This window comes from Tetranychus urticae, chromosome 2 (assembly GCF_039701765.1).
Source record: "Tetranychus urticae isolate SD_2017Ah chromosome 2, NJAU_TeUrti_SD_1.0, whole genome shotgun sequence".
Taxonomy (NCBI): Eukaryota; Metazoa; Arthropoda; class Arachnida; order Trombidiformes; family Tetranychidae; genus Tetranychus; species Tetranychus urticae.
The window spans coordinates 14,879,978-14,901,058 of NC_142959.1; the positions used below are offsets into that span (position 1 = coordinate 14,879,978).

Consider the following 21,081-nt stretch of genomic DNA (forward strand, 5'->3'; position numbering starts at 1 on the left):
ATCAAAAATGTGAACTTCACAATGTGAACCTAAAATCATCTGGTGTTGAAAAACATTTAAAGACGGCAACTTATCTTATTATTATTATTGTACTATTACAGGTTTGGATTATTTCAAATTTTCGATATGGCTAAACATCATCCTGATTTGATCTTTTGCAGGAAACAATCTGGAGTTGCCATTGGAAGGTTATGTGAAAAATGTGATGGTAAATGCGTCATTTGTGACAGCTATGTTCGCCCCTCAACATTAGTCAGAATATGTGATGAATGTAATTATGGTTCGTATCAAGGAAGATGTGTAATTTGTGGTGGACCAGGAGTAAGTGATGCTTACTATTGTAAACAATGTACGATTCAAGAGAAAGATCGAGATGGTTGTCCAAAGATAGTTAATCTAGGATCATCTAAAACTGATCTGTTCTATGAAAGGAAGAAATATGGATTCAAGAAAAGGTGAACCTGATGCCATACACGGATTTCAAATAAACACTCAACTATTTATTTTAACACGAAAGGACGGAAAGATTCAAAACACTACAAGAAAAAATATGTCGCATCTAAAATTTTCTTACGCTCATCCAATATGATATTGATAATAAAGAAATTTCAAATTTTTGTTAATTTACATTTTATATTTATTATTCATTGGCACAGTAGAAAGGCTTACAATAATTAGATCGATTTAAAGTCTAACAAAATTTACAATTCAATATATTTCATTTGATACTTTTGTTAATATGATTTATCATGTGTTGGAGCAACACTTATTGTATCCACAAAGTGAGAAACGACTTTTGCTGGTTTTCCTTTGGTTTGTCTGATGATTGTTAATATCACATAATCTTCACTACTTAACTTTGGTAATTTGGACAATACTTTATGTGGCACTTGTAAGTTGATGGGAATTTTTTCGAGGCCAAATTTCTTGTGGAGTTTAATCGCGCTGAGAGCACCTATTAAAGATGAAGCCTTTTTGCCTTTTTCAACTCTAAAGCTCAATTCCAATGTTTTGGGATCAATGAAGATAGGCTCGAAAGCTTTCCTCTTTTCTTTCAATACCATTGTAAGCATCACAATATCAGTCTTTTTTAAGGTTAAATTACAAATTTCTTGAAGTTCCTTTTTCTTTTCTTTCTTTTCAACCACTGGTTCAGGCTTGTAGGCAGATTCAGGTGTCGGCTTAGCTGGTTGTATGTACAATTCACCTTTTGACTTTTTTAATTCTTCACCATAATTAGTTGCTTTATCGATATTTTTACTTAAACTTGAGTACCAATCTGTTGAATAGAACAAATAAAGCAGAGCATGGTTAGTTGATATTCACATGTAATAAGAATCAAGGAAGAACAATCAAGAAGAACAAAAACATTAGCACAAAGACTTACTCGTGAGAATATTGGCATTTGAGAAATGAACCATGAAGAAAATGTAAACGAGAATCGATTTAATATCCATGATGTACTTTGAATATGTCTAGGTAAGACAAAGACTAGAGTAACAAATAGAAATGACTTAGAGATGAGAAATGAAGTGCACAAGCAAGTGAAAGTGAATCAATGATACTCTTGTCCAAACTCACATTGACTTTTATACCCAAATCTATGGATGATAAGCGGTTTAAATCATAATGAGTTTATCCTGATGTCAGTTTTGTTTGAGGCAAACTGAAGAGTTCAATCTTTCATGCTTAATATTCCTAATCGTTTTATTTCCAGATATTAATATGCATGTTTATGGTACGAAGTAATTCTTCATGTACAATTGTTACTGTACAGAACCAAATGAACTCAGAAAAACGAATGAAAATTAGTTTCTTTTCATCCTTTATCTCCAATATCACTGAGTATCAGATGATTTCAATTACAGAAAGAATCTCTGCTTCTCCTTTTTATCTTTACGTATAGATCAAGCTCAAAAAATGCTTTCAAAAGGATTTAAATTTGAAAACCTTTGTTTCAATGAAAAACGTCCTACGGCACTGATTCGCCGGTATGGTAATCTGTATGCTCAGGCCAGAGTCGATACACTGGATGCTTTAGACAATCTAAATGCTCTTAAAAATGCGGATAATCTTAAAGCTAAATTGTTATTTTCCCTAGTTGTGGTTAAGGTAGTGCAACCAAAAATTGACACATAAATTGTTTTGCTAATTGTTCAGCAATCAGATTCGTTTGAGAATTATTTTTTCAATTTTCATTAATTGAGCCCTAATCATATACCATAACTAGCTACTGTTGCTATGTTTGTCAGTGAAAACAATCTTTGTCAAATTTTTCAAGTTTTGATATTTAACCTTATTTTCTTTGAGATTTTTCACCAACTAGCTGTTTGGTCTTCAAGTTTTGCTTCAATTTTGTCCTCTTGATGATTCACTTAATGAAAACATAGTCGACTAATCATTGACCAATTGACTTCGAATTTCATATTCAGCTTGTGTTAGGTTGCTGGCTCGATACCTGAAAAATGGTGCCTTTAAGTCTAGACATTCTGTCTCAAATTTCATTTGAACTATTAAATCTGAATGTGTCGATTCCTAGTTGCACTACCTTAGTATTTAAATCCGCAATCGATGAGATTGACACTGCAGTGTCGTCTTACCTTCGGGTGACTGTCGATTCTTTTGATCCAAGAAACAATGTTGAAGTAAATATAATTATTTTAAATTACGAGTGAAATTATTAATCGTCAATTTTTTTATCTTTTTGCCATTCTAGGAGGTCCTAGGTCAAATTTGTGCCACATTGTATGATTATCCTTGTTTACGTAGCTGTGATGGTTTATTATTGTACATTAAAGATTGTATCACACTTGCCTGGACCTTGACCATCCAAAGTACACCGTTTGTTATTGAATATGGATCTAGAACTTATGATAAAGATCTACACATTCGTTTTCATACCTCAGACCAATCTTCAAATACTATTCGGAGCTACTTATAGCCATCTCTATTGGAAGGTCTTTATCGAGTTACAAACTAGCAAAGTCTAACTTTGAAAGAAACTAATTTTCATTTGTTTTTCTGAGTTCATTTGGTTCTGTACAGTAACAATTGTACATGAAGAATTACTTCGTACCATAAACATGCATATTAATATCTGGAAATAAAACGATTAGGAATATTAAGCATGAAAGATTGAACTCTTCAGTTTGCCTCAAACAAAACGGCCATCAGGATAAACTCATTATGATTTAAACCGCTTATCATCCATAGATTTGGGTATAAAAGTCAATGTGAGTTTGGACAAGAGTATCATTGATTCACTTTCACTTGCTTGTGCACTTCAGTTCTCATCTCTAAGTCATTTCTATTTGTTACTCTAGTCTTTGTCTTACCTAGACATATTCAAAGTACATCATGGATATTAAATCGATTCTCGTTTACATTTTCTTCATGGTTCATTTCTCAAATGCCAATATTCTCACGAGTAAGTCTTTGTTCTAATGTTTTTGTTCTTTTTGATTCTTATTACTTGTGACTAGCAACTAATCAAAATTCCCTTTATTTTGTTCTATTCAACAGATTGGTACTCAAGTTTAAATAAAAATATCAATAAAGCAACTAATTATGGTGAAGAAATGCTAAAGTCAAAAGGTGAATTGTACATACAACCAGCTAAGCCGATACCTGAATCTGCCTACAAGCCTGTTGAACCCTTGGTTGAAAAGAAAGAAAAGAAAAAGGAACTTCAAGAAATTTGTAATTTAACCTTAAAAAAGACTGATATTGTGATACTTACAATGGTCATGAAAGAAAAGAGGAAAGCTTTCGAGCCAATATTCATTGATCCCAAAACATTGGAATTAAGTTTTAAAGTTCAAAAAGGCAAAAAGTTGTCATCTTTAATAGGTGCTCTCAACGCGATCAAACTCCACAAGAAATTTGACCTCGAAAAAATTCCCATCAACTTACAAGTGCCACACAAAGTGTTGTCCAAATTACCAAAGTTAAGTAATGATGACTATGTAATATTAACAATCATCAGACAAAACAAAGGAAAACCAGCAAAAGTCGTTTCTCACTTTGTGGATACAATAAGTGTTGCTCCAACACATGATAAATCATATTAACAAAAGTATCAAATGAAATATATTGAATTGTAAATTTTGTTAGACTTTAAATCGGTCTAATTATTGTAAGCCTTTCTACTGTGCCAATGAATAATAAATATAAAATGTAAATTAAAAAAAATTGCAATTTCTTTATTATCAATATCATATTGGATGAGCGTAAGAAAATTTTAGATACTACAGATTTTTCTTTTAGTTAGTTCTTTTAGTTTTTGGTTTTTGGTTTACAATAGTAAGCATCACCTACTCCTGGTCCACCACAATTTAAACGACATATTTTTTCTTGCAGTGTTTTGAATCTTTCCGTCCTTTCGTGTTAAAATAAATAGTTGAGTGTTTATTTGAAATCCGTGTATGGCATCAGGTTCATCTTTTCTTGAGTCCATATTTCTTCCTTTCAGAGAAATCTCGTCCCATAAAAGGTTCAGTAGCACATAAAATACGAACTGCTAGTCCAGGTCCAGGGAAAGGATGTCGTTGAACAAATTCTTCTGGTAAGCCTAACTTTCTTCCAAGCTCACGGACTTCATCTTTATGGAAATCTTTTAATGGCTCAACTACTCGACCTTGATCCCTCAATTGTCGTACTAAATCTGTATCGTTATGGTGTGTTTTAATAGCATCTGCATTAGAACTAGCTAACTTTGAAGTGCTTTCTATTAAATCAGGTCGTAGGGTTCCTTGACCAAGAAAAACGTCTTCAGGTTTTAAATTGAGATCTTTGACGATCTCATCAGCTATCTTAACAAAAGTATCTCCAATGATTTGCCTTTTTTCTTCTGGATTTGTTGTCTGACAGAGTATTTCGGTTGCCTTTTTTCGACTTGGATCTTTTCTGTCCACAGGAACAGTTGTAGATGCGTTGTAAAATTGATAAGAAGCATTGATAACTAAAATAAAATGAGATAAATGAGAATATTAAAAGATATAATTCATTAATTTCTGAGTTCACAATTTACCTTTAAGATTTAAGCCGAGACATTTAAGTGATTTTTCAACTTGGTCGCTTTCGTCTTTACGCATAAAACCATTATCTATATGAAAGGCTATAACTTGATCAGGTTTCAAAGCCTTGTGTAGAAGAGCAGCACAAACAGTTGAATCGACACCACCACTAACGAGCATCTGTAAAATTGAAATAAACATGAATTAAATGTGTTACATTGAAATAAAATACGATTCCAAAAATGAAAGAGCTAACTTACCAAAACTTTACTGCTTCCGACAAATTTTTTAATATACTCAACACACTCTAATTCACGACTCTGCATGGTGTAAGAGCCGGTACAACCACAAATTTCGTATAAAAAGTTTTTAATCATCTTTTTTCCTTTGGGTGTTAAATCAACTTCAGGATGAAATTGCACACCATATAATCCTTTTTGCTCGTCAGCAATGCCTTCTTCTTCCTCATTGAGTCCTCTGTAAAAGTAAAATTATTAGATGAGTTAAATATTTTAAAAGTAAATTCATTATCTCTATCTTACTTGAATAGAGGACATTTGTTATCCAGTTTAATTTTATTATGACCATCTTCTCGGGCTTGGTCTCTATCGACAGTACCATCGAACTCTTTATTTAACATCTGAAGTCCATAAAAAATACCAAGGACTGGTTTACCCAAGAAGTAGATATCTTTATCATAACGTTAGGGTAGTGAATCGTTGGAATAAACGGAGCCAGGACCGCCAGAAATAATAATTCCTCTGTGAAATAAAGAAAATAAGTAATTAAAACCCATTTATAGATAGTAAATCTTCATGAAAGTTGAAAGGATAAAAGATGATTATTATTGTGATATGACTTTTAATGGTAAACCAGAAAATGCACTTACTTTGATAAATAAAACATATCATAATGTTGTTTTTGGATAACAAGTTCGATTTTCAATTAAACATTTCGCATTCTGTGACCAGCAGAGTTAACCTAAAAACTTTGAACATCGATATTTCGCGAATGGTAATACACCTACAACTAACATTCTAGGTTCATCATTACTAATGATTCATTAGAAATAAATATATTTCATTATGAAAAATAGATCATTAGATGGCAGCACTGGATATTGACTACATTGAACGGTAAATTCATTTGTGACAGTTATGTTCGCACCTCAACATTAGTCAGAATATGTGATGAATGTAATTATGGTTCGTGTCAAGGAAGATGTTTAATTTGTGGTGGACCAGGAGTAGGTGATGCTTACTATTGTAAACCAAAAACCAAAAACTAAAAGAACTAACTAAAAGAAAAATCTGTAGTATCTAAAATTTTCTTACGCTCATCCAATATGATATTGATAATAAAGAAATTGCAATTTTTTTTAATTTACATTTTATATTTATTATTCATTGGCACAGTAGAAAGGCTTACAATAATTAGACCGATTTAAAGTCTAACAAAATTTACAATTCAATATATTTCATTTGATACTTTTGTTAATATGATTTATCATGTGTTGGAGCAACACTTATTGTATCCACAAAGTGAGAAACGACTTTTGCTGGTTTTCCTTTGTTTTGTCTGATGATTGTTAATATTACATAGTCATCATTACTTAACTTTGGTAATTTGGACAACACTTTGTGTGGCACTTGTAAGTTGATGGGAATTTTTTCGAGGTCAAATTTCTTGTGGAGTTTGATCGCGTTGAGAGCACCTATTAAAGATGACAACTTTTTGCCTTTTTGAACTTTAAAACTTAATTCCAATGTTTTGGGATCAATGAATATTGGCTCGAAAGCTTTCCTCTTTTCTTTCATGACCATTGTAAGTATCACAATATCAGTCTTTTTTAAGGTTAAATTACAAATTTCTTGAAGTTCCTTTTTCTTTTCTTTCTTTTCAACCAAGGGTTCAACAGGCTTGTAGGCAGATTCAGGTATCGGCTTAGCTGGTTGTATGTACAATTCACCTTTTGACTTTAGCATTTCTTCACCATAATTAGTTGCTTTATTGATATTTTTATTTAAACTTGAGTACCAATCTGTTGAATAGAACAAAATAAAGGGAATTTTGATTAGTTGCTAGTCACAAGTAATAAGAATCAAAAAGAACAAAAACATTAGAACAAAGACTTACTCGTGAGAATATTGGCATTTGAGAAATGAACCATGAAGAAAATGTAAACGAGAATCGATTTAATATCCATGATGTACTTTGAATATGTCTAGGTAAGACAAAGACTAGAGTAACAAATAGAAATGACTTAGAGATGAGAACTGAAGTGCACAAGCAAGTGAAAGTGAATCAATGATACTCTTGTCCAAACTCACATTGACTTTTATACCCAAATCTATGGATGATAAGCGGTTTAAATTGTAAAGAGTTTATCCTGATGGCCGTTTTGTTTGAGGCGAAACCGAAATGGTCTCATGTTAAACATTTAAAGGGCAGATTCTCTAAAATTTCTGGCTTTTATATGTATCTTAATCGTTTTTAGTCTTTGCTTTCGGGCCATCTGAAATCGTCTAATCTGGCGGTTGAAATTGTTCGTGTTTTACATAGAAAATATTTTTGACAAAACCTAGATTTTCAAGGATCTATGAGTTCAATTCTCGATGGGTTTAAATGTTAGAATTAAATGAAAATTAAATTACCTTTTCATGATATAAATCAGGTTTGCCTCACGATTTTTCAAGTTTCCTGACTCACAACTCATCTCCTTTAGCATCTTCATCACCACTAGTTGTTTGATCAATCGACTATTTCATTTCATTATTGGTGTTTCAACTAAATCGCCTGCAGTTAACCCTAAACTTTGCTGTTTATGATAATATGCAACTGCTGAACAAGTAGCTATAGCATCTATATTAGCTTCATTTCAATCAATAGTATACTTTACAAACGAAAAATAAGATCAGTTTCACTTTAAGCTCTCACACCAACCTTCCAACAACTAGTCAGACAACTCTATCCTGCAATATTAAATTGAAATACTTTCAACTCTAGTTCAACTGTCAGTTGAAATTCACTAACTTAACTGTGCAAGACTAAACATACATTGAAACAAAGTTAAATTAAAAGAAATACTTCGAAAGTCTTAAAAATACTTACATTTATTTGAATTTTTGTTGTCCTCATTTGAATAATGGTACCGATAAGAGTAGTATGGAAGTTAATGCATCAACACATCATCAAAAAATACTGTTTACTGTGTCTTTGATAATATTTTAAAATATATAAAAAAAGACCATCTTATGGATCTATAAAAATGCCAATTTATAATGAAACAAATAAACTGGAGTTGAATACAAACAGAGCAACCAAAACATTTGAACCAGTGATTAATACAAGCAATGTGTTGGTTAACAAAGTGATATCATCAGTCAAAATGCCTTTCCCTCTTGCTAGTGTGAATGGCGCCAATAAAGATTACGTCTGCTTTAACAACAACAACATCAACAGCTTCAAAAGTAACAACAAGTTGAATTCAATTAATAAAAGTGTTTTCTTATCTAATAATCCCAATTTAATTAAACCGACGGTTCCAACAGTCGATAATCAAAGGCCAATATCTGGTTCAACCAACAAAGTCTCTAAACTGGTTCGCAATGATTGGGTAACAGCACCAGTTACTGATGTACAACCAATGGAATCTTTTGGTGGGGAATACAAGTTGACCAGAAAAGAAGCCAATAGTTCATTATGTACCAGACGTATAATGATTTTACATGACAATTTACAATTTGATGAAGCCTCCAAATTCATCGAAAAATTGTCTCAGTCAACTTTCGCTAAAGTTATCAAAGAGCTTTCTATAGGATCTTTAATGGCTACCTTTCCAGGATCAGTGAAGATATTGGAAATGATCTACTCTCGGTTTGATACGCTCGATCAACAACTACAAGCTGATATACCATTCAATGAGCTGTTACAGCCGGCAAGATTTGTGATTAATTTAGTTAAACTTTTTGCCCTTCAAAAGCCAATGAAACCCAATGGGAAAGGATCTAGTAGGTTAAACAAGAATTCATTTCCTGCGATGAGAGAAAAATTTGACTCTAATCATCCCGTCATCATTTCATCAAAAAAGATACTCAAAGTAAGTGCCAGTTTCTTTACAGCTAATCCAATGTTTATCCAGAATTAAGTGCCAAAATTGGAAAAGAGAAAAAAATTTTCACTTAGCAAGTCATTAAATTTTCATCAACATTCATTTCGCTAATTTTACTCTCCATCCTTTTCGCTCGCTCATTATTGAGTTATACCTGTTTGATAATCAAACAAGTTATTGAAAATGATCTCAAATGATCAGGAAGTATAAGGTCAATTTGTCATTAAAGCAAGTCTGATTTAGATGGTGTAAAAAATCACAAAATGAACGGAAAATTTTTCTCTTAAAGGGTACTCTGGATAATTTCAAATTTTGTCACTATTTTTGACTTTATGGTAAATTATCATTACCATTAACAGAAACCAGGAATACATTTCTATTCCTCATTCTTGTTTACCAACAATAAAAATTTGCAATGTGACAATTTGTTTGATAAATTTTAGCAAATTTTGAACCGGTTATGAGGAAATATTAGAAAATTCAATAAATTTCATTCAGTAAACACTTCAAAAGCCTGTTTTTGTCCTTTTGTCACTAACAATATTTACCTTTTTACTTCACCTTATTCAGATCATTATGACCTATCAACCATTGACACGTAAAGACTTGGCAACTCGTAAAGCATCACTGGATGAAGCTCTTCAAGGCTTAAGTAATCATGGTTTGGTTGGTGCTGTTGACCAGTCATTAACTAGTTTACATGATGCTCTCCGCCTTGAAATTATTTCCGTAATTGACCATTATAAAGATATTTTACTCCGATTAGAGAATCTTAAAGAACCAAGCAATCAATCAAAAAGGACCGCAATACTTAGATCAATTTCCAGAGCAACTTCATTAACCTCAGCTGCAAGATTAAATTCCGTTAATAATTGTGGTGGAAATAATGGAAACAATATTAATGGTGTACAAAATAGTGTTAATTGTAATAACACCTTAAATCAAAAGTCAGCAAGTCTCAAATTGGAAGAGCTTCAAGATCGTCTCATTCAAAATCAAGTTCTTCTTAATGCTGTCGAGCCAATTACAGCTTGTAATCAATCTCTTCAAGAATTATTATTAACCCTTCAACAAAGAATCAACTATGATAAACAAGTTTTGTCCCAATTTAATCAGCTTCGAAAAGAGTTTAATACCAAAAGACCTCGAACTTCAGGATCAAATGATTCCGTTTCCTCCATCTTACCAGTTTTAACCATATTTGCTTATGGTTACAATCAAGTAAGTATTGTATAGCCAACAATCAAAGATAGAGTCTGAGATGAACAATCAATTAATTTTCAGCGGTGACAGGGTCAATATAAAAGTGTTGAATAGATACATCAAATTAATTTAAAGAGTAAATATCCACCAAAGATCATGGATTACGGCAATTAATATTCTTGAACTGATTTTTTTATTGATATTTTCAACTTGCTCACTGATTTAAGAGCAAAAAGCTAACTGAAAACATAATTTCCTAAGAAAAACTTGTAAAACAATTAATTTCTTGTTTGATTACTTTAATAACTAATTCTAATAGCTAAAAATAAGCTTCAGGGTTTAGTCATATTATCGTTTTAGTTATTAAACTTAATTACTGCTCACAGAACACAAAATCAGAAGTGACGAGCTCAGAATGTAAAATTTTTTGAACCCAATTTGATTTTGTATTTCATTTAGTCTCAAATTGTTGTGTAATTCAAGTCATAATAATATTTTCCAATTATTTTCAATCTTTAATCGTTCTCCATATTATTTTGTGCTAATATTTACCTTTTGCATTTTTTTTCAGGTACTCAATTTAATCAATGAAATTGTCCCACCAAATGAAACAATAAATTCAGATGAGGATTCAATCGATTCAACAACCAAAGTAACTGAGCAATTCGAAAGCACCAACAAGGATTCAAATCTTAAATCTGAACTAAAACCTGATTCTGGTAAAAAGCAAGATGATAAGAGTGATAATTCAGATTATCACAGTGGATCTGAACCAGCTAGTCCAAATAACGACCATTATTTCACTATTAGTTGTCATAAAGCGGAAAAATATGATACGATAATCCACCGGTCAGGTTAGTTTAACTTGACTTGGAATCTTTTGGTTTCATGAAAGCATCAGGAGGCTTAATGATGTGAAATCCATCTTTTAATCTGTTTAACCTTTCTATACTTGCTTTAAACTCCTTCAAGCCAATAGCCAATGTCTAATAATGGTCAAATCACAATGTCTTTTGGAACAAAAATTTAATTTTCTGCCTTTAGCAACAAAAATAAGGATTTTAAATTAGATTATTTATTGAAATTTAGTCAATATTTTGACCATCATTTTAATACTGGCAAGAGTGGAAGGTTAAACTGATTGTTGAATCTCAATTTGAATTTAGATGATCTGTTCGATTCAAATTTGAGCTTTTTGTGCTTGAAAATTCAATTTTTAACCTTTATTTTTACATTTTAATTTCCTCCCTCGTTTGGATATCGTTTGGAATGCATTATGAGTTAACTTTGTGCGTCAGGATTTACGAAATGATCTGATAATAAAACGAGTTAAAGGTCATTCATGATAATACCTGAGAATGAGATAAATTGAATTTTTCAGTTTATATTTTGACAGGACTGATAACTTGCATTACCTTGGTTTGAACATTTCAATGATTGATCAACAAACTCAACAAACATTAACCAAAACTTAACATATTTATTTATTTTTCTTTCACATTCAATATTAATACATTACAATATGTATTTTGGATAGCAGCCGTGAGAATCAAGTTGAATAACTTTTATAATCAATTACCTATCATATCAATCAATCTGATGAATATCTAATCAATTAGATATTAATATAGCTTGATAACCTTTGGGTCAGGCTAAACATTGTTAGTTACATTCTTACACTAACCAATGCATTTACCCTTGCATTACAATTTGTGATTAATGTGACTCGTTTAACACACAGCTTGATTGTGATCCATCATAATCAACTCAACTCTGATTAAAAAACAAAGAAATCATCTTAATCACAATCTCACCTAATTCAGTAATTCCATTATTTACCTGGGAAAGATAATAAAAACGATTTCTATCAGTCAAAATTAGTTAATTTAAAATAGCAAGGTAAAGGATAAACCAGAAAAGTTGTTTCTAGTTGATTGAGGGAAATAAGTTGAGGTTAATGAAACAATTGAGTTGATATCTTTCATTAACAATGTCAGACTATTATTAAACCCAATTTTGATTATTATTTCAATATCTAACTTCTCATTTCTCATTGTGATTAGATTAAAAGATGGCCAAATGTGTATAAAAATGGAGAAGGTCAAAAATTGGCAAAATGAAAAGTTGATAACCTGGAAAGTTTAATGTTACGCATTTTCTGGCTTAAGGGGTTTATTTTGTGGGTTGAAAGATTGATAAAGATTCAGAAAGATTCAGAGAATAAAAAAAGGTCAGATTATCAAGTAGCAACTTTAATTATAATAGACTATCAATCAAGTTTCATTGCTACCAGCACTACCGGGTCACGTTTCCTGATCACCAGCAAAAACAACTTGACTTTAAACATTACCATCAACAAGCAAGGCTTAATTGTATTATTTATTGGACAGTTAATGATTTCAAATTGATTCAACAATCTTATTTGAATTTGTTAGCTTCTAATTAATTTGCGTTTCAATCCAATTTATACTTTCCTTGTTTATACTCTGGTTATGGGTTAACCTTTGATAATCAAAACCATCCTTGAACTTGATCTTACAAATATTTTGATTTAACATTTGTTTAACTTTCAAGTTAAATCAAAGTGAAAGTAAAACCAATTTAATCCAATGAATAATATTGAATATTAATATTATCGACCAACCCAATGAATTAAATCATCAGTAAGAATACAACTTTCCTTTGATTTAAGGTCCAGTAATGATTGATTAATGAAAATTGAAGCAATGATTCAATTTGCCATCAGGTAATCGAGTTGCCTTATAAAACAATGTCCAATCAATTAGACCATTTTAAATCAAAATTGCATATCAATCATAATTGATGCTTTAATTATCCAATCTTGTATCCAACTTATTAGCCAATGAGCCTTTTTGGGTTACAGTTTAGATACAATCAGATTGAGAAATGGTTAAATTGCTGTTTTTTGCCGTAATTTGGATGTTGATTTATTTTGAATAAAAAGGGAAAATGAAACTTGACTTTGATTGAAAAAATGTGATTTTTAGGCGTTGATTTTTTTATTGATTGTTATTTGTGCCATTGATTAACATGTTGCGTGATTTGATAATAATAATAACTTTAATAACTATAAGTATCAGTCTGTTTTTTGTTCTGTATTAATATCACAGCAATCAAATGTGAATGTAAATCAAAGAAAAAACAGAATAACAGCTAATTTGCTATTAATTTAACTGATTCATGATTCAGTTGAAAAGGCTACTTTAAATGGTCTAGATTAAAGGGAAAGATTGCCTTTGAATTAATCACGATTATAAAACTATTTCAATTTAATCAAATGATAACTAATTTTATTTTACGCTTTTTTCTCTTTACTCCAGATTATCGGAAGAACCGTAAAACAATCTCAAGTCTATTTAATGATAAATCAACAACTGATTCTTTATCACCGTCATCTTCATCTTCAACCTCATCTTCAGTTTCATCACCAGTGCATTCAACAGGAACCTTTCCAGCATCATCTTCAACCTCATCTTCAAACTCATCAACATCATCATCTGAACCTTCCTCACCAAAAGATGCCTCCAATTCAGTAGCTAATTATGGGTCAGGTAGGATTCAATGATAAAGTGTTGACCATTATTTTCAACATAGTAACCAAGATGATATTAAAGATATTTGTTTTCTTTTTTCTCCCTTTAATCATCCTTTTTAGCACAAAATGATTATAATTTTCTCAACCAACAAAACAATCATGACTGTCTAATATCAATGAATGGTGATGTTAATTTATTGAAAAGCAAGCTAATTGAAGCAACACAAATGATTAACGAGATGAAGGAACGAGAACAACGATTGAAGGATAGATTAGCTGGTAAAAACCTTTAATTCAACATTCAATATAATATTATTAGATTCAATTTTTTCATTCAACATTCATCAATGACTCTAATGCTTGTATTTCCTTCTCTTTTTTATCTTTACGTATAGATCAAGCTCAAAAAATGCTTTCAAAAGGATTTAAATTTGAAAACCTTTGTTTCAATGAAAAACGACCTACGGCATTGATTCGCCGGTATGGTAATCTGTATGCTCAGGCCAGAGTCGATACACTGGATGCTTTAGACAATCTAAATGCTCTTAAAAATGCGGATGATCTTAAAGCTAAATTGTTATTTTCCCTGGTTGTGGTTAGTATTTAAATATAGACAAATTTGTTTAAGTTCATTAGCCTTCAGCCTATTAATAATTCTTTGTATATATTTCTTATCCTTTTCAGCTTTCGTTTTGTTCAGTTGAGCAAACATTGTTCAGAATGAAGCAACAAATCAAAAAAGTACTCAAAATCACGGAATCAGCCAAAAGTCAAACGATATCAGCCGCGATCGATGAGATTGACACTGCAGTATCGTCTTACCTTCGAGTGACTGTCGATTCTTTTGATCCAAGAAACAATGTTGAAGTAAATATAATTATTTTAAATTACGAGTGAAATTATTAATCGTCAATTTTTTTTATCTTTTTGTCATTCTAGGAGGTTCTAGGTCAAATTTGTGCCACATTGTATGATTATCCTTGTTTACGTAGCTGTGATGGTTTATTATTGTACATTAAAGATTGTATCACTCTTGCCTGGACCTTGACCATCCAAAGTACACCTTTTGTTATTGAATATGGATCTAGAACTTATGATAAAGATCTACACATTCGTTTTCATACCTCAGACCAATCTTCAAATACCATTCGGAGCTACTTATGGCCATCTCTATTGGAAGGTCCTAATGGACCTTGCGTCCATAAAGGAGTTGTCATCACCTAATCTAAACAATTAAACTAGGATTTACTGGAACATCTTCAGCAACCAATGACTTGTCACATTGATTGTTGATTTAACTTGCTGTAAATGTTGACATTGTTTTCTTAGCCAACCCAACCAATATAAGAGTAAACATGTTTCATGTCACTCAAATTAACAGTGATATTTTGATTGACCCGATCTAACCAAAACTCAAAGATTTCCAGTTCATACAATTCATTATTGTAATTTACTCAACGGTTGTTCAATTGTATCACTGTTATTTATTTCCAACCTCAACTCAAACACTATACGATATCAATCTTATAATGTTTGAATGGTTTAGATTTAGTGCATTATAAAAATGATTGGTCATTGATTGTTCACATTGTAGCTGAATCAAGTCGATTCACTTGGATATGAACAAGATTATATCACACAAAAATGCTATTAGACCAATGTTTAAATTGTTTGCAATGTCAACAACACAATGGCATAAGATGATGGAAAAGGATTGAACTCGGAAAGGTGAAAATTGTGATACCGATGATTGAATCTTGCGCATTTATCTTCTTTTTTGTCCAAATATTTTTTCTTACTACATTCATTTGCCATTCAACTATTGAACAAGGTTATTCCCAAAGACTTTGCTTTGTTACAAAAGAGCAGTTTTTGCAGGCAAAGTTGACAATCAAACCAATTAATGGCTCATCTTTGCACACAAAGTTATTACAAATGTATATTGTAACTATTTATATAAAGTAAAAATTGATTCAATATTACCAAGTGATTTATGGTGATTGAATGTTTGTATCAGTTAAGTCACAACAAATATTTGTCAAATAGTTTTTCATTTCGGTGTCTTTTACAGTTGTAAACGCAATACTAATTTCAATGGATTCAATGATTTACTCTTTTATCATTTTCTTGTTTAACTTGGGTAAGTAAATTGAAAATTAAACTTAAACATTTATCAATGTATAAGCATTCAAAGTTACCCTTTTATATTTGATAAATGGTATACCTAATAATGAAGTTGAAGCAATAATGAATCAAATCAGTCTTTCCCTTGAGTTGGTGTTTACTTTAAATTACCAGCTAATCTTAACTTGAAACATTTATTTTCCTTCCATTGATAAACCTAATTTTAATTGAACCAGTTAATTGGGTTTAATGTTACATGAATCACCGTCATATTCATTATCAGATTGAATTGGTGTATTAAAAGTTGAAAAAGATGGAGAGCGAAAAAAAGAGGAAAGTTTCAAGAAAAAAAAGGTTCACTTTACATTGTTATTTACTACATTAAAAGATGAGTAAGATGATAATGATGAAGACAAGAATGATTGGAGTTGATGGAGATGGAGATGAGGATGATGAAGATGGTGAAAATGATGAAGATGGAGTTGAAGTTCATGGAGAGAAAAACTTTTACTCAAAGACTTCTAATAGCCTTTAGCTAGACTCAAAGGTGAATCTAATTTTATGGCAACATCTTCCAACTAATAACTTTTGGCAAAAAATGTTTCAAGATTCCTTTTCAACCCTTTCTCTTACTTTGATTACCTTTTACTTGAAATAATCTCAACAATTACTTAACAGGTACAGCATGCTGATGTTTCTTTATAGCGATTAATATATCAGGCAAAACACTGAAAACAAATAAAACATGGCAATATATCTAGTGAATGATGAATTTTATCAATATTTAATCCAAAGACAGGTTAAACAAATCAGATGAGAGATTATTAAAAATGATAAAACAAAATAAAATTGAAATAAGCAACAAAAATTGAAACACCTTTTGTTTACAAAGTAAACACAAAAATGGCTGAAAATTTGAATACAATTGTTTCACAAGTCTCTAGATGGAGCTTTATGTTTAAATATTGGCTGATTGATTAAAAAAAGCAATTTTTTACCTTCATTATAATCAATCAATTGAATTTATTGCTGAGCACTGGATATTTGATGATTATATTGATAAACACTAATCCAGTATACGGCTAATATATTATTGAGGGAAGCTTAATGGTTGTGAGTCACACAATTATAATACATAATGTATCTACAAAAATATAATCTTGTGATGCTTTTATTATTGATTTAATCTGGAGGCTGAGTTGTAAGGACAAAAGAATGATGATGAATGGATGGAAAAGTAAAGATGATTGAATAATTGTAATGAGATGAGATGAACAATTAATTGATTGAGAGTAAACTGAGACTCTAAATGTTACGGAAATGTGATCACATTGAAAAGTAAATTCAATCCAACCTTAAATTGTTTCAAATGACAGACATCTAGACAATGTCAATTTGCTATTCTGATTGTTAATTGAAGAAAAAAATTGAATGTTGAAAAATTTGTTTATTGAATTGAATTGAAATTTGTTTTTTTTGTTCAATGTTGAAATTGGGTGTTAAGAAGTGAATTTTGCTTTTATTCAGATTAACATTGAAAGGTAGGAAAAATTTAATTATGTTGAGTAGATATTTTTACTCGTTCATTTGTTGTTAAATAAATTGAATTATGTTGATCAGGATGAACCATGATAATAATGATAACAATGATGCAATGATTAGGATGAAATAATAATGAGCTTAACTAATGTTTACCATGGAAAAGTTGATCACGGAAAAGCAAAATTATTTGTTCACATTCGTGTGAAACTGTTCAAGATAAACCTTTGAAATTACATTTTTGTCTGTCTGTGATTTGGTTTCATCATTTTGGATAATATTTGATTGTTGAGATGAAAAATGAAATACATTTCAGGTGAGAAAAGTAAATGTGTTTGGGTAACATTTGGGTTACATGAAAAGTGAAAAGTATCTTGAAATAGGAAATGATTATGATGGTTATTGTGATGTTTCTTGTGGTGATTTAGACTATTCTGGTGATACTGATAATGGTGATGACTCTGATGATGATAATAATAATGGTAATGATTTTGGATGTTTGAAGAGTGAATAATTTGAGCAAATTGATAAAAAAAATGTAATTCAAAAATACAAATGTTGCGCGTCTTAACAATTAGCTACCCTATTGGTCCATTGGTTTCCAGAGCTGTGTTTCCTCAAAATCGTCTGATTAACATTTTGTAAGGTTTACAGTTATTGTTATTTAGACTTGTGATTTAACAGCTTTAGTGAATCAACTAAAATGATAAATGTAATTTTTTGTGTCTTTAAAATGCCTCGTAATACAAGGTTAAGGTAAGTTTTTCGAGATATGAATTGTTTGGACGAGGGAAAAGCTTAGGCCTGCCTTTTGTTGTACATTACTAAATGTTGCTTTTATTTAATACAATGTGATACAAGGTTTTAACCTGTGGATGAGGAAAGAAGAGATGAGGAAGATTATCCAAGTGAGAATAAAAGGAATAAAATATTGGCCAGCAATTCGGTGAATAAATAACTCAACATAGTATTACTCATCATCGAGGATGATGCGTAATTTACCGGAACTTGTAACCATTGTATCTCTTTCTAGCTCTCTTCCTTTTCATCATCCATCTTTCATGTTTTCTTCCTCTCCTTTCATCTCTGCTCTGTCCTCCACCTTATCATCATATTATTGAGTTAAATCAACTGTAAGAGACATTACAGATTGTTTTGCTTTCTTTCATCTAGTATTTTGCTTTACATCCCAATGACTGTACAAATTAATGGATGCAAGTGTTTTTTTGTTATTCAACATATTTGACTGTGAAGTTTTGCATTCTTATCTGTAAAATTAATTCACAAGTGAACGCTTCGAAGTAAGTTTATCTAGAGTCCAAGACTTTTATCAAGCTTGTTTCTTGTACTTTAAGTAATTGAGTATCATGGATGATCCAGATAGTTCTGGGTTCAATAAAATATTCAACCGCTTAGATTCCCTTTCAATAAAAAAGCATGAAATATGATAAAGTAATTTAAGTTGATTCAATTTTAATCCAATATACAATTGCCAAGCTGGCATTTAAGTTTAAACCAATTTATGAATTCATTTTTTTCGCTTTAATAATGAAGATGAATCTGCCTTTTAAAACGTCAGTTAATCAGACTTGATAATAATCAATTAATTTTTTTCCATCCTTTTCTTTGCAAATTTCGCTTATTTGGCTGATTGACTGTCAATTATCGTAATTAAATTTGGTTGCTGTTACTGGTGCTGGGGATCAATTAATCACAAAGATTGTACAAACTCACTGAAATTGACTCATCTACATGTACCTCAGTCAATTCACCGAGGTGAATCCACTTGGCTTAATTGCTCATATGATCCTGGATTTGACAAAATTTACTCAATTAAATGGTACAAGAATGATGTTGAATTTTATCGATATCTACCAACAGAGAAACCATCAATACAATATTATCCATCCTCAGGAATATCAATTGATGTAAGTTGAGGATGCTAAAGTATTAAAGTATGCTCATTAAAGTCCAGTTTCTAATACCATCATAGAACCACCATCACCACTTAAGAGTTACTAATTATTATGCAAATTGTTACAAATTAGGTTTCCAAAAGTGTCTCGGCTAATGTTTATCTAACCGAAAGCACATTTCAAACTGAAGGATTGTATCGATGTGAGGTTTCAGCTGATGCACCTTCATTTCAAACCGTTGCTAGAGAGAAACACCTCAAAGTATATTGTAAGTTAAGATTAAGCTTGATTTGAAAGGAATTTATTTCTTTATTTTCTCTGTTTGTTTGTACAATATAGATTTACCTGAAGCTGGACCTTCTATTGAACCGATCAAATGGAGTTATTATCGTGATTATCCTGTGATTGATTTGATTTGTAAAAGTAATCCTTCCAAACCATCGACTCAGTTGACATGGTTAATCGATAATCAACCCTCACCAGAGCAATATCTTTCACACAATGTTACTCACAATCCGAGTGGACTTGAAGTTACACGGCTAAGGCTAACTTTACCTTACCAGTATGGATCTCTTGTTAATCAGTTTGATTTACGGTGTGAATCGCGATTCCTATTAACTCACGTTGACCAATTACAATTGACCATTAGGTCAAACTTTTTCAAGCCTCAAAGCGAAGGTAATTATCGAAAACTGACTTTCAATCGCAGTGGTTAATAATTTAATTTTATTGTTTAGTTAAATTAATGGTTTTAATTTCTTTCTTCTTCAGACAACAGTCAAAGTGATAATTTTCCAGATGATCAAATCACCAAGACTTTCAATTTAACAATTTACCAAGATGTTGAATCTAATATATTGGTTAAAGGATATCAATTAATGTACAAAATTAACGATTTGGTAAACTTGATATGTCAAGTTGTAAAATCTCGAGCTCATCACAAAACAAAACCAACGCTAAAATGGTTGATAAACAATGAAGAGGTAAAGTGTTTGGAATAAATTAATTTGTGATTATTCTATTAATTTACATAATTTTTCTTCCAGGCATTAGCTGATATGACAGAAGCATATCAAAATGAAGATTTTGGTGAATATACTTCAAGATTAGGATTCAATCTCAGCGATCGCTTTTTTAATATGTGGTCAACTTTTGACAACAAAATTGGTCCCAAAATTGTATTTAAATGTGTTGCCATCCATGAAGAGGTTTTATTCCGTTCGGGTAAAGATTTTATCCCAGATCTACAAAATAATGTGATCAGTTCAGCTAGAGAATCTACACATTCAACCAACTCAGGTAAGTCAATGAAAGTCTGCTGATTCAGTACTTTGAATTTAACTTACCTAAAAAATTTCATCTTTTTTTGTAGGTTCTATCTTCAGGATAGATAAAATGCTAACAATTGGACCGCTGGCAATTACTTTTGCATTTTATTTCAGAAATTTCAAGAATCTATTTTTATGTTTATTATAAGTTTCAAAACGTATTTTGATAATATTTACATAATGATACCAAAGAGCAACAATTTTACAATAATGTAATTATATGAATAAATTTATATTCATCAAAGCTTCCAGTCTCTTATCATCACCTCAAATTCAATGAGAGGGATAA

The 21,081-nt window shown here is 31.1% G+C and overlaps 7 protein-coding genes across 12 annotated transcripts; 4 read left to right on the plus strand and 3 right to left on the minus strand.

Annotated features, from left to right (window-relative positions):
* Positions 1-49: 49 nt before the first annotated feature.
* On the plus strand, positions 50-623 carry Phf5a (PHD finger protein 5a). Its single transcript, XM_015930367.3, has one exon. It carries the CDS (start codon positions 127-129, stop codon positions 457-459), a length of 333 nt encoding a protein of 110 aa, XP_015785853.1. The 5' UTR covers positions 50-126; the 3' UTR covers positions 460-623.
* A 6-nt stretch (positions 624-629) lies between these two features.
* LOC149093961 (uncharacterized) lies at positions 630-1,715 on the minus strand. Its single transcript, XM_089268377.1, has 3 exons — positions 1,582-1,715; positions 1,388-1,491; positions 630-1,279 (listed from the first exon to the last, which is right to left on the minus strand). Exons 2-3 carry the CDS (start codon positions 1,455-1,457, stop codon positions 735-737), a joined length of 615 nt encoding a protein of 204 aa, XP_089124503.1. The 5' UTR covers positions 1,458-1,491; positions 1,582-1,715; the 3' UTR covers positions 630-734.
* A 184-nt stretch (positions 1,716-1,899) lies between these two features.
* LOC107363154 (uncharacterized) lies at positions 1,900-4,191 on the plus strand. Of its 2 annotated transcripts, XM_089268376.1 has the most exons (4): positions 1,900-2,645; positions 2,717-3,233; positions 3,324-3,427; positions 3,523-4,191. In XM_089268376.1, the coding sequence occupies exons 3-4, from the start codon at positions 3,358-3,360 to the stop codon at positions 4,068-4,070; spliced, it is 618 nt and encodes a 205-aa protein (XP_089124502.1). In that variant the 5' UTR covers positions 1,900-2,645; positions 2,717-3,233; positions 3,324-3,357; the 3' UTR covers positions 4,071-4,191. The 2 variants fall into 2 exon arrangements, with proteins under 2 accessions (XP_089124502.1, XP_015785824.2); XM_015930338.3 differs by lacking the exons at positions 1,900-2,645; positions 2,717-3,233 and having other exon boundaries at positions 3,265-3,427.
* Positions 4,192-4,421: 230 nt separating this feature from the next.
* LOC149093962 (GMP synthase [glutamine-hydrolyzing]-like) lies at positions 4,422-5,827 on the minus strand. Its single transcript, XM_089268372.1, has 4 exons — positions 5,558-5,827; positions 5,276-5,492; positions 5,030-5,195; positions 4,422-4,960 (listed from the first exon to the last, which is right to left on the minus strand). Exons 1-4 carry the CDS (start codon positions 5,653-5,655, stop codon positions 4,437-4,439), a joined length of 1,005 nt encoding a protein of 334 aa, XP_089124498.1. The 5' UTR covers positions 5,656-5,827; the 3' UTR covers positions 4,422-4,436.
* A 560-nt stretch (positions 5,828-6,387) lies between these two features.
* On the minus strand, positions 6,388-8,259 carry LOC107363165 (uncharacterized). 4 transcript variants are annotated; one of them, XM_089268374.1, is made up of 4 exons: positions 8,127-8,259; positions 7,346-7,545; positions 7,152-7,255; positions 6,388-7,056 (listed from the first exon to the last, which is right to left on the minus strand). In XM_089268374.1, exons 3-4 carry the CDS (start codon positions 7,219-7,221, stop codon positions 6,509-6,511), a joined length of 618 nt encoding a protein of 205 aa, XP_089124500.1. In that variant the 5' UTR covers positions 7,222-7,255; positions 7,346-7,545; positions 8,127-8,259; the 3' UTR covers positions 6,388-6,508. The 4 variants fall into 4 exon arrangements, with proteins under 4 accessions (XP_089124500.1, XP_089124501.1, XP_015785842.2 ...); XM_089268375.1 differs by having other exon boundaries at positions 7,346-7,626; XM_015930356.3 differs by lacking the exon at positions 7,346-7,545.
* Positions 8,260-8,283: 24 nt separating this feature from the next.
* On the plus strand, positions 8,284-15,871 carry LOC107363114 (uncharacterized). The gene is made up of 8 exons (XM_015930287.3): positions 8,284-9,114; positions 9,697-10,347; positions 10,901-11,183; positions 13,671-13,901; positions 14,006-14,164; positions 14,281-14,480; positions 14,570-14,752; positions 14,825-15,871. The coding sequence occupies exons 1-8, from the start codon at positions 8,284-8,286 to the stop codon at positions 15,107-15,109; spliced, it is 2,823 nt and encodes a 940-aa protein (XP_015785773.3). The 3' UTR covers positions 15,110-15,871.
* On the plus strand, positions 15,784-21,036 carry LOC107363131 (uncharacterized). Of its 2 annotated transcripts, XM_089268371.1 has the most exons (8): positions 15,784-15,901; positions 15,957-16,025; positions 19,268-19,476; positions 19,597-19,732; positions 19,804-20,142; positions 20,236-20,447; positions 20,511-20,763; positions 20,837-21,036. In XM_089268371.1, the coding sequence occupies exons 2-8, from the start codon at positions 15,980-15,982 to the stop codon at positions 20,938-20,940; spliced, it is 1,299 nt and encodes a 432-aa protein (XP_089124497.1). In that variant the 5' UTR covers positions 15,784-15,901; positions 15,957-15,979; the 3' UTR covers positions 20,941-21,036. The 2 variants fall into 2 exon arrangements, with proteins under 2 accessions (XP_089124497.1, XP_015785793.2); XM_015930307.3 differs by having other exon boundaries at positions 15,884-16,025.
* Positions 21,037-21,081: the final 45 nt, after the last annotated feature.

Excerpts from the sequence above, each read along its gene's own strand:
- Phf5a (XM_015930367.3), top strand. The coding sequence starts at position 127 with ATGGCTAAACATCATCCTGATTTGATCTTTTGCAGGAAACAATCTGGA.
- LOC149093961 (XM_089268377.1), bottom strand. The coding sequence starts at position 1,457 with ATGGATATTAAATCGATTCTCGTTTACATTTTCTTCATGGTTCATTTC. Across the intron at positions 1,280-1,387 it reads AAATGCCAATATTCTCACGA|ATTGGTACTCAAGTTTAAGT; the intron begins GTAAGTCTTTGT and ends TCTATTCAACAG.
- LOC107363154 (XM_089268376.1), top strand. The coding sequence starts at position 3,358 with ATGGATATTAAATCGATTCTCGTTTACATTTTCTTCATGGTTCATTTC. Across the intron at positions 3,428-3,522 it reads AAATGCCAATATTCTCACGA|ATTGGTACTCAAGTTTAAAT; the intron begins GTAAGTCTTTGT and ends TCTATTCAACAG.
- LOC149093962 (XM_089268372.1), bottom strand. The coding sequence starts at position 5,655 with ATGTTAAATAAAGAGTTCGATGGTACTGTCGATAGAGACCAAGCCCGA. Across the intron at positions 5,196-5,275 it reads TCGGAAGCAGTAAAGTTTTG|ATGCTCGTTAGTGGTGGTGT; the intron begins GTAAGTTAGCTC and ends TCAATTTTACAG. Across the intron at positions 4,961-5,029 it reads TCTCGGCTTAAATCTTAAAG|TTATCAATGCTTCTTATCAA; the intron begins GTAAATTGTGAA and ends ATTTTATTTTAG.
- LOC107363165 (XM_015930356.3), bottom strand. The coding sequence starts at position 7,221 with ATGGATATTAAATCGATTCTCGTTTACATTTTCTTCATGGTTCATTTC. Across the intron at positions 7,057-7,151 it reads AAATGCCAATATTCTCACGA|ATTGGTACTCAAGTTTAAAT; the intron begins GTAAGTCTTTGT and ends TCTATTCAACAG.
- LOC107363114 (XM_015930287.3), top strand. The coding sequence starts at position 8,284 with ATGCCAATTTATAATGAAACAAATAAACTGGAGTTGAATACAAACAGA. Across the intron at positions 11,184-13,670 it reads TACGATAATCCACCGGTCAG|ATTATCGGAAGAACCGTAAA; the intron begins GTTAGTTTAACT and ends TCTTTACTCCAG. Across the intron at positions 14,165-14,280 it reads ATTGAAGGATAGATTAGCTG|ATCAAGCTCAAAAAATGCTT; the intron begins GTAAAAACCTTT and ends CTTTACGTATAG.
- LOC107363131 (XM_089268371.1), top strand. The coding sequence starts at position 15,980 with ATGGATTCAATGATTTACTCTTTTATCATTTTCTTGTTTAACTTGG. Across the intron at positions 16,026-19,267 it reads CATTTTCTTGTTTAACTTGG|ATTGTACAAACTCACTGAAA; the intron begins GTAAGTAAATTG and ends TTAATCACAAAG. Across the intron at positions 19,477-19,596 it reads CCTCAGGAATATCAATTGAT|GTTTCCAAAAGTGTCTCGGC; the intron begins GTAAGTTGAGGA and ends GTTACAAATTAG.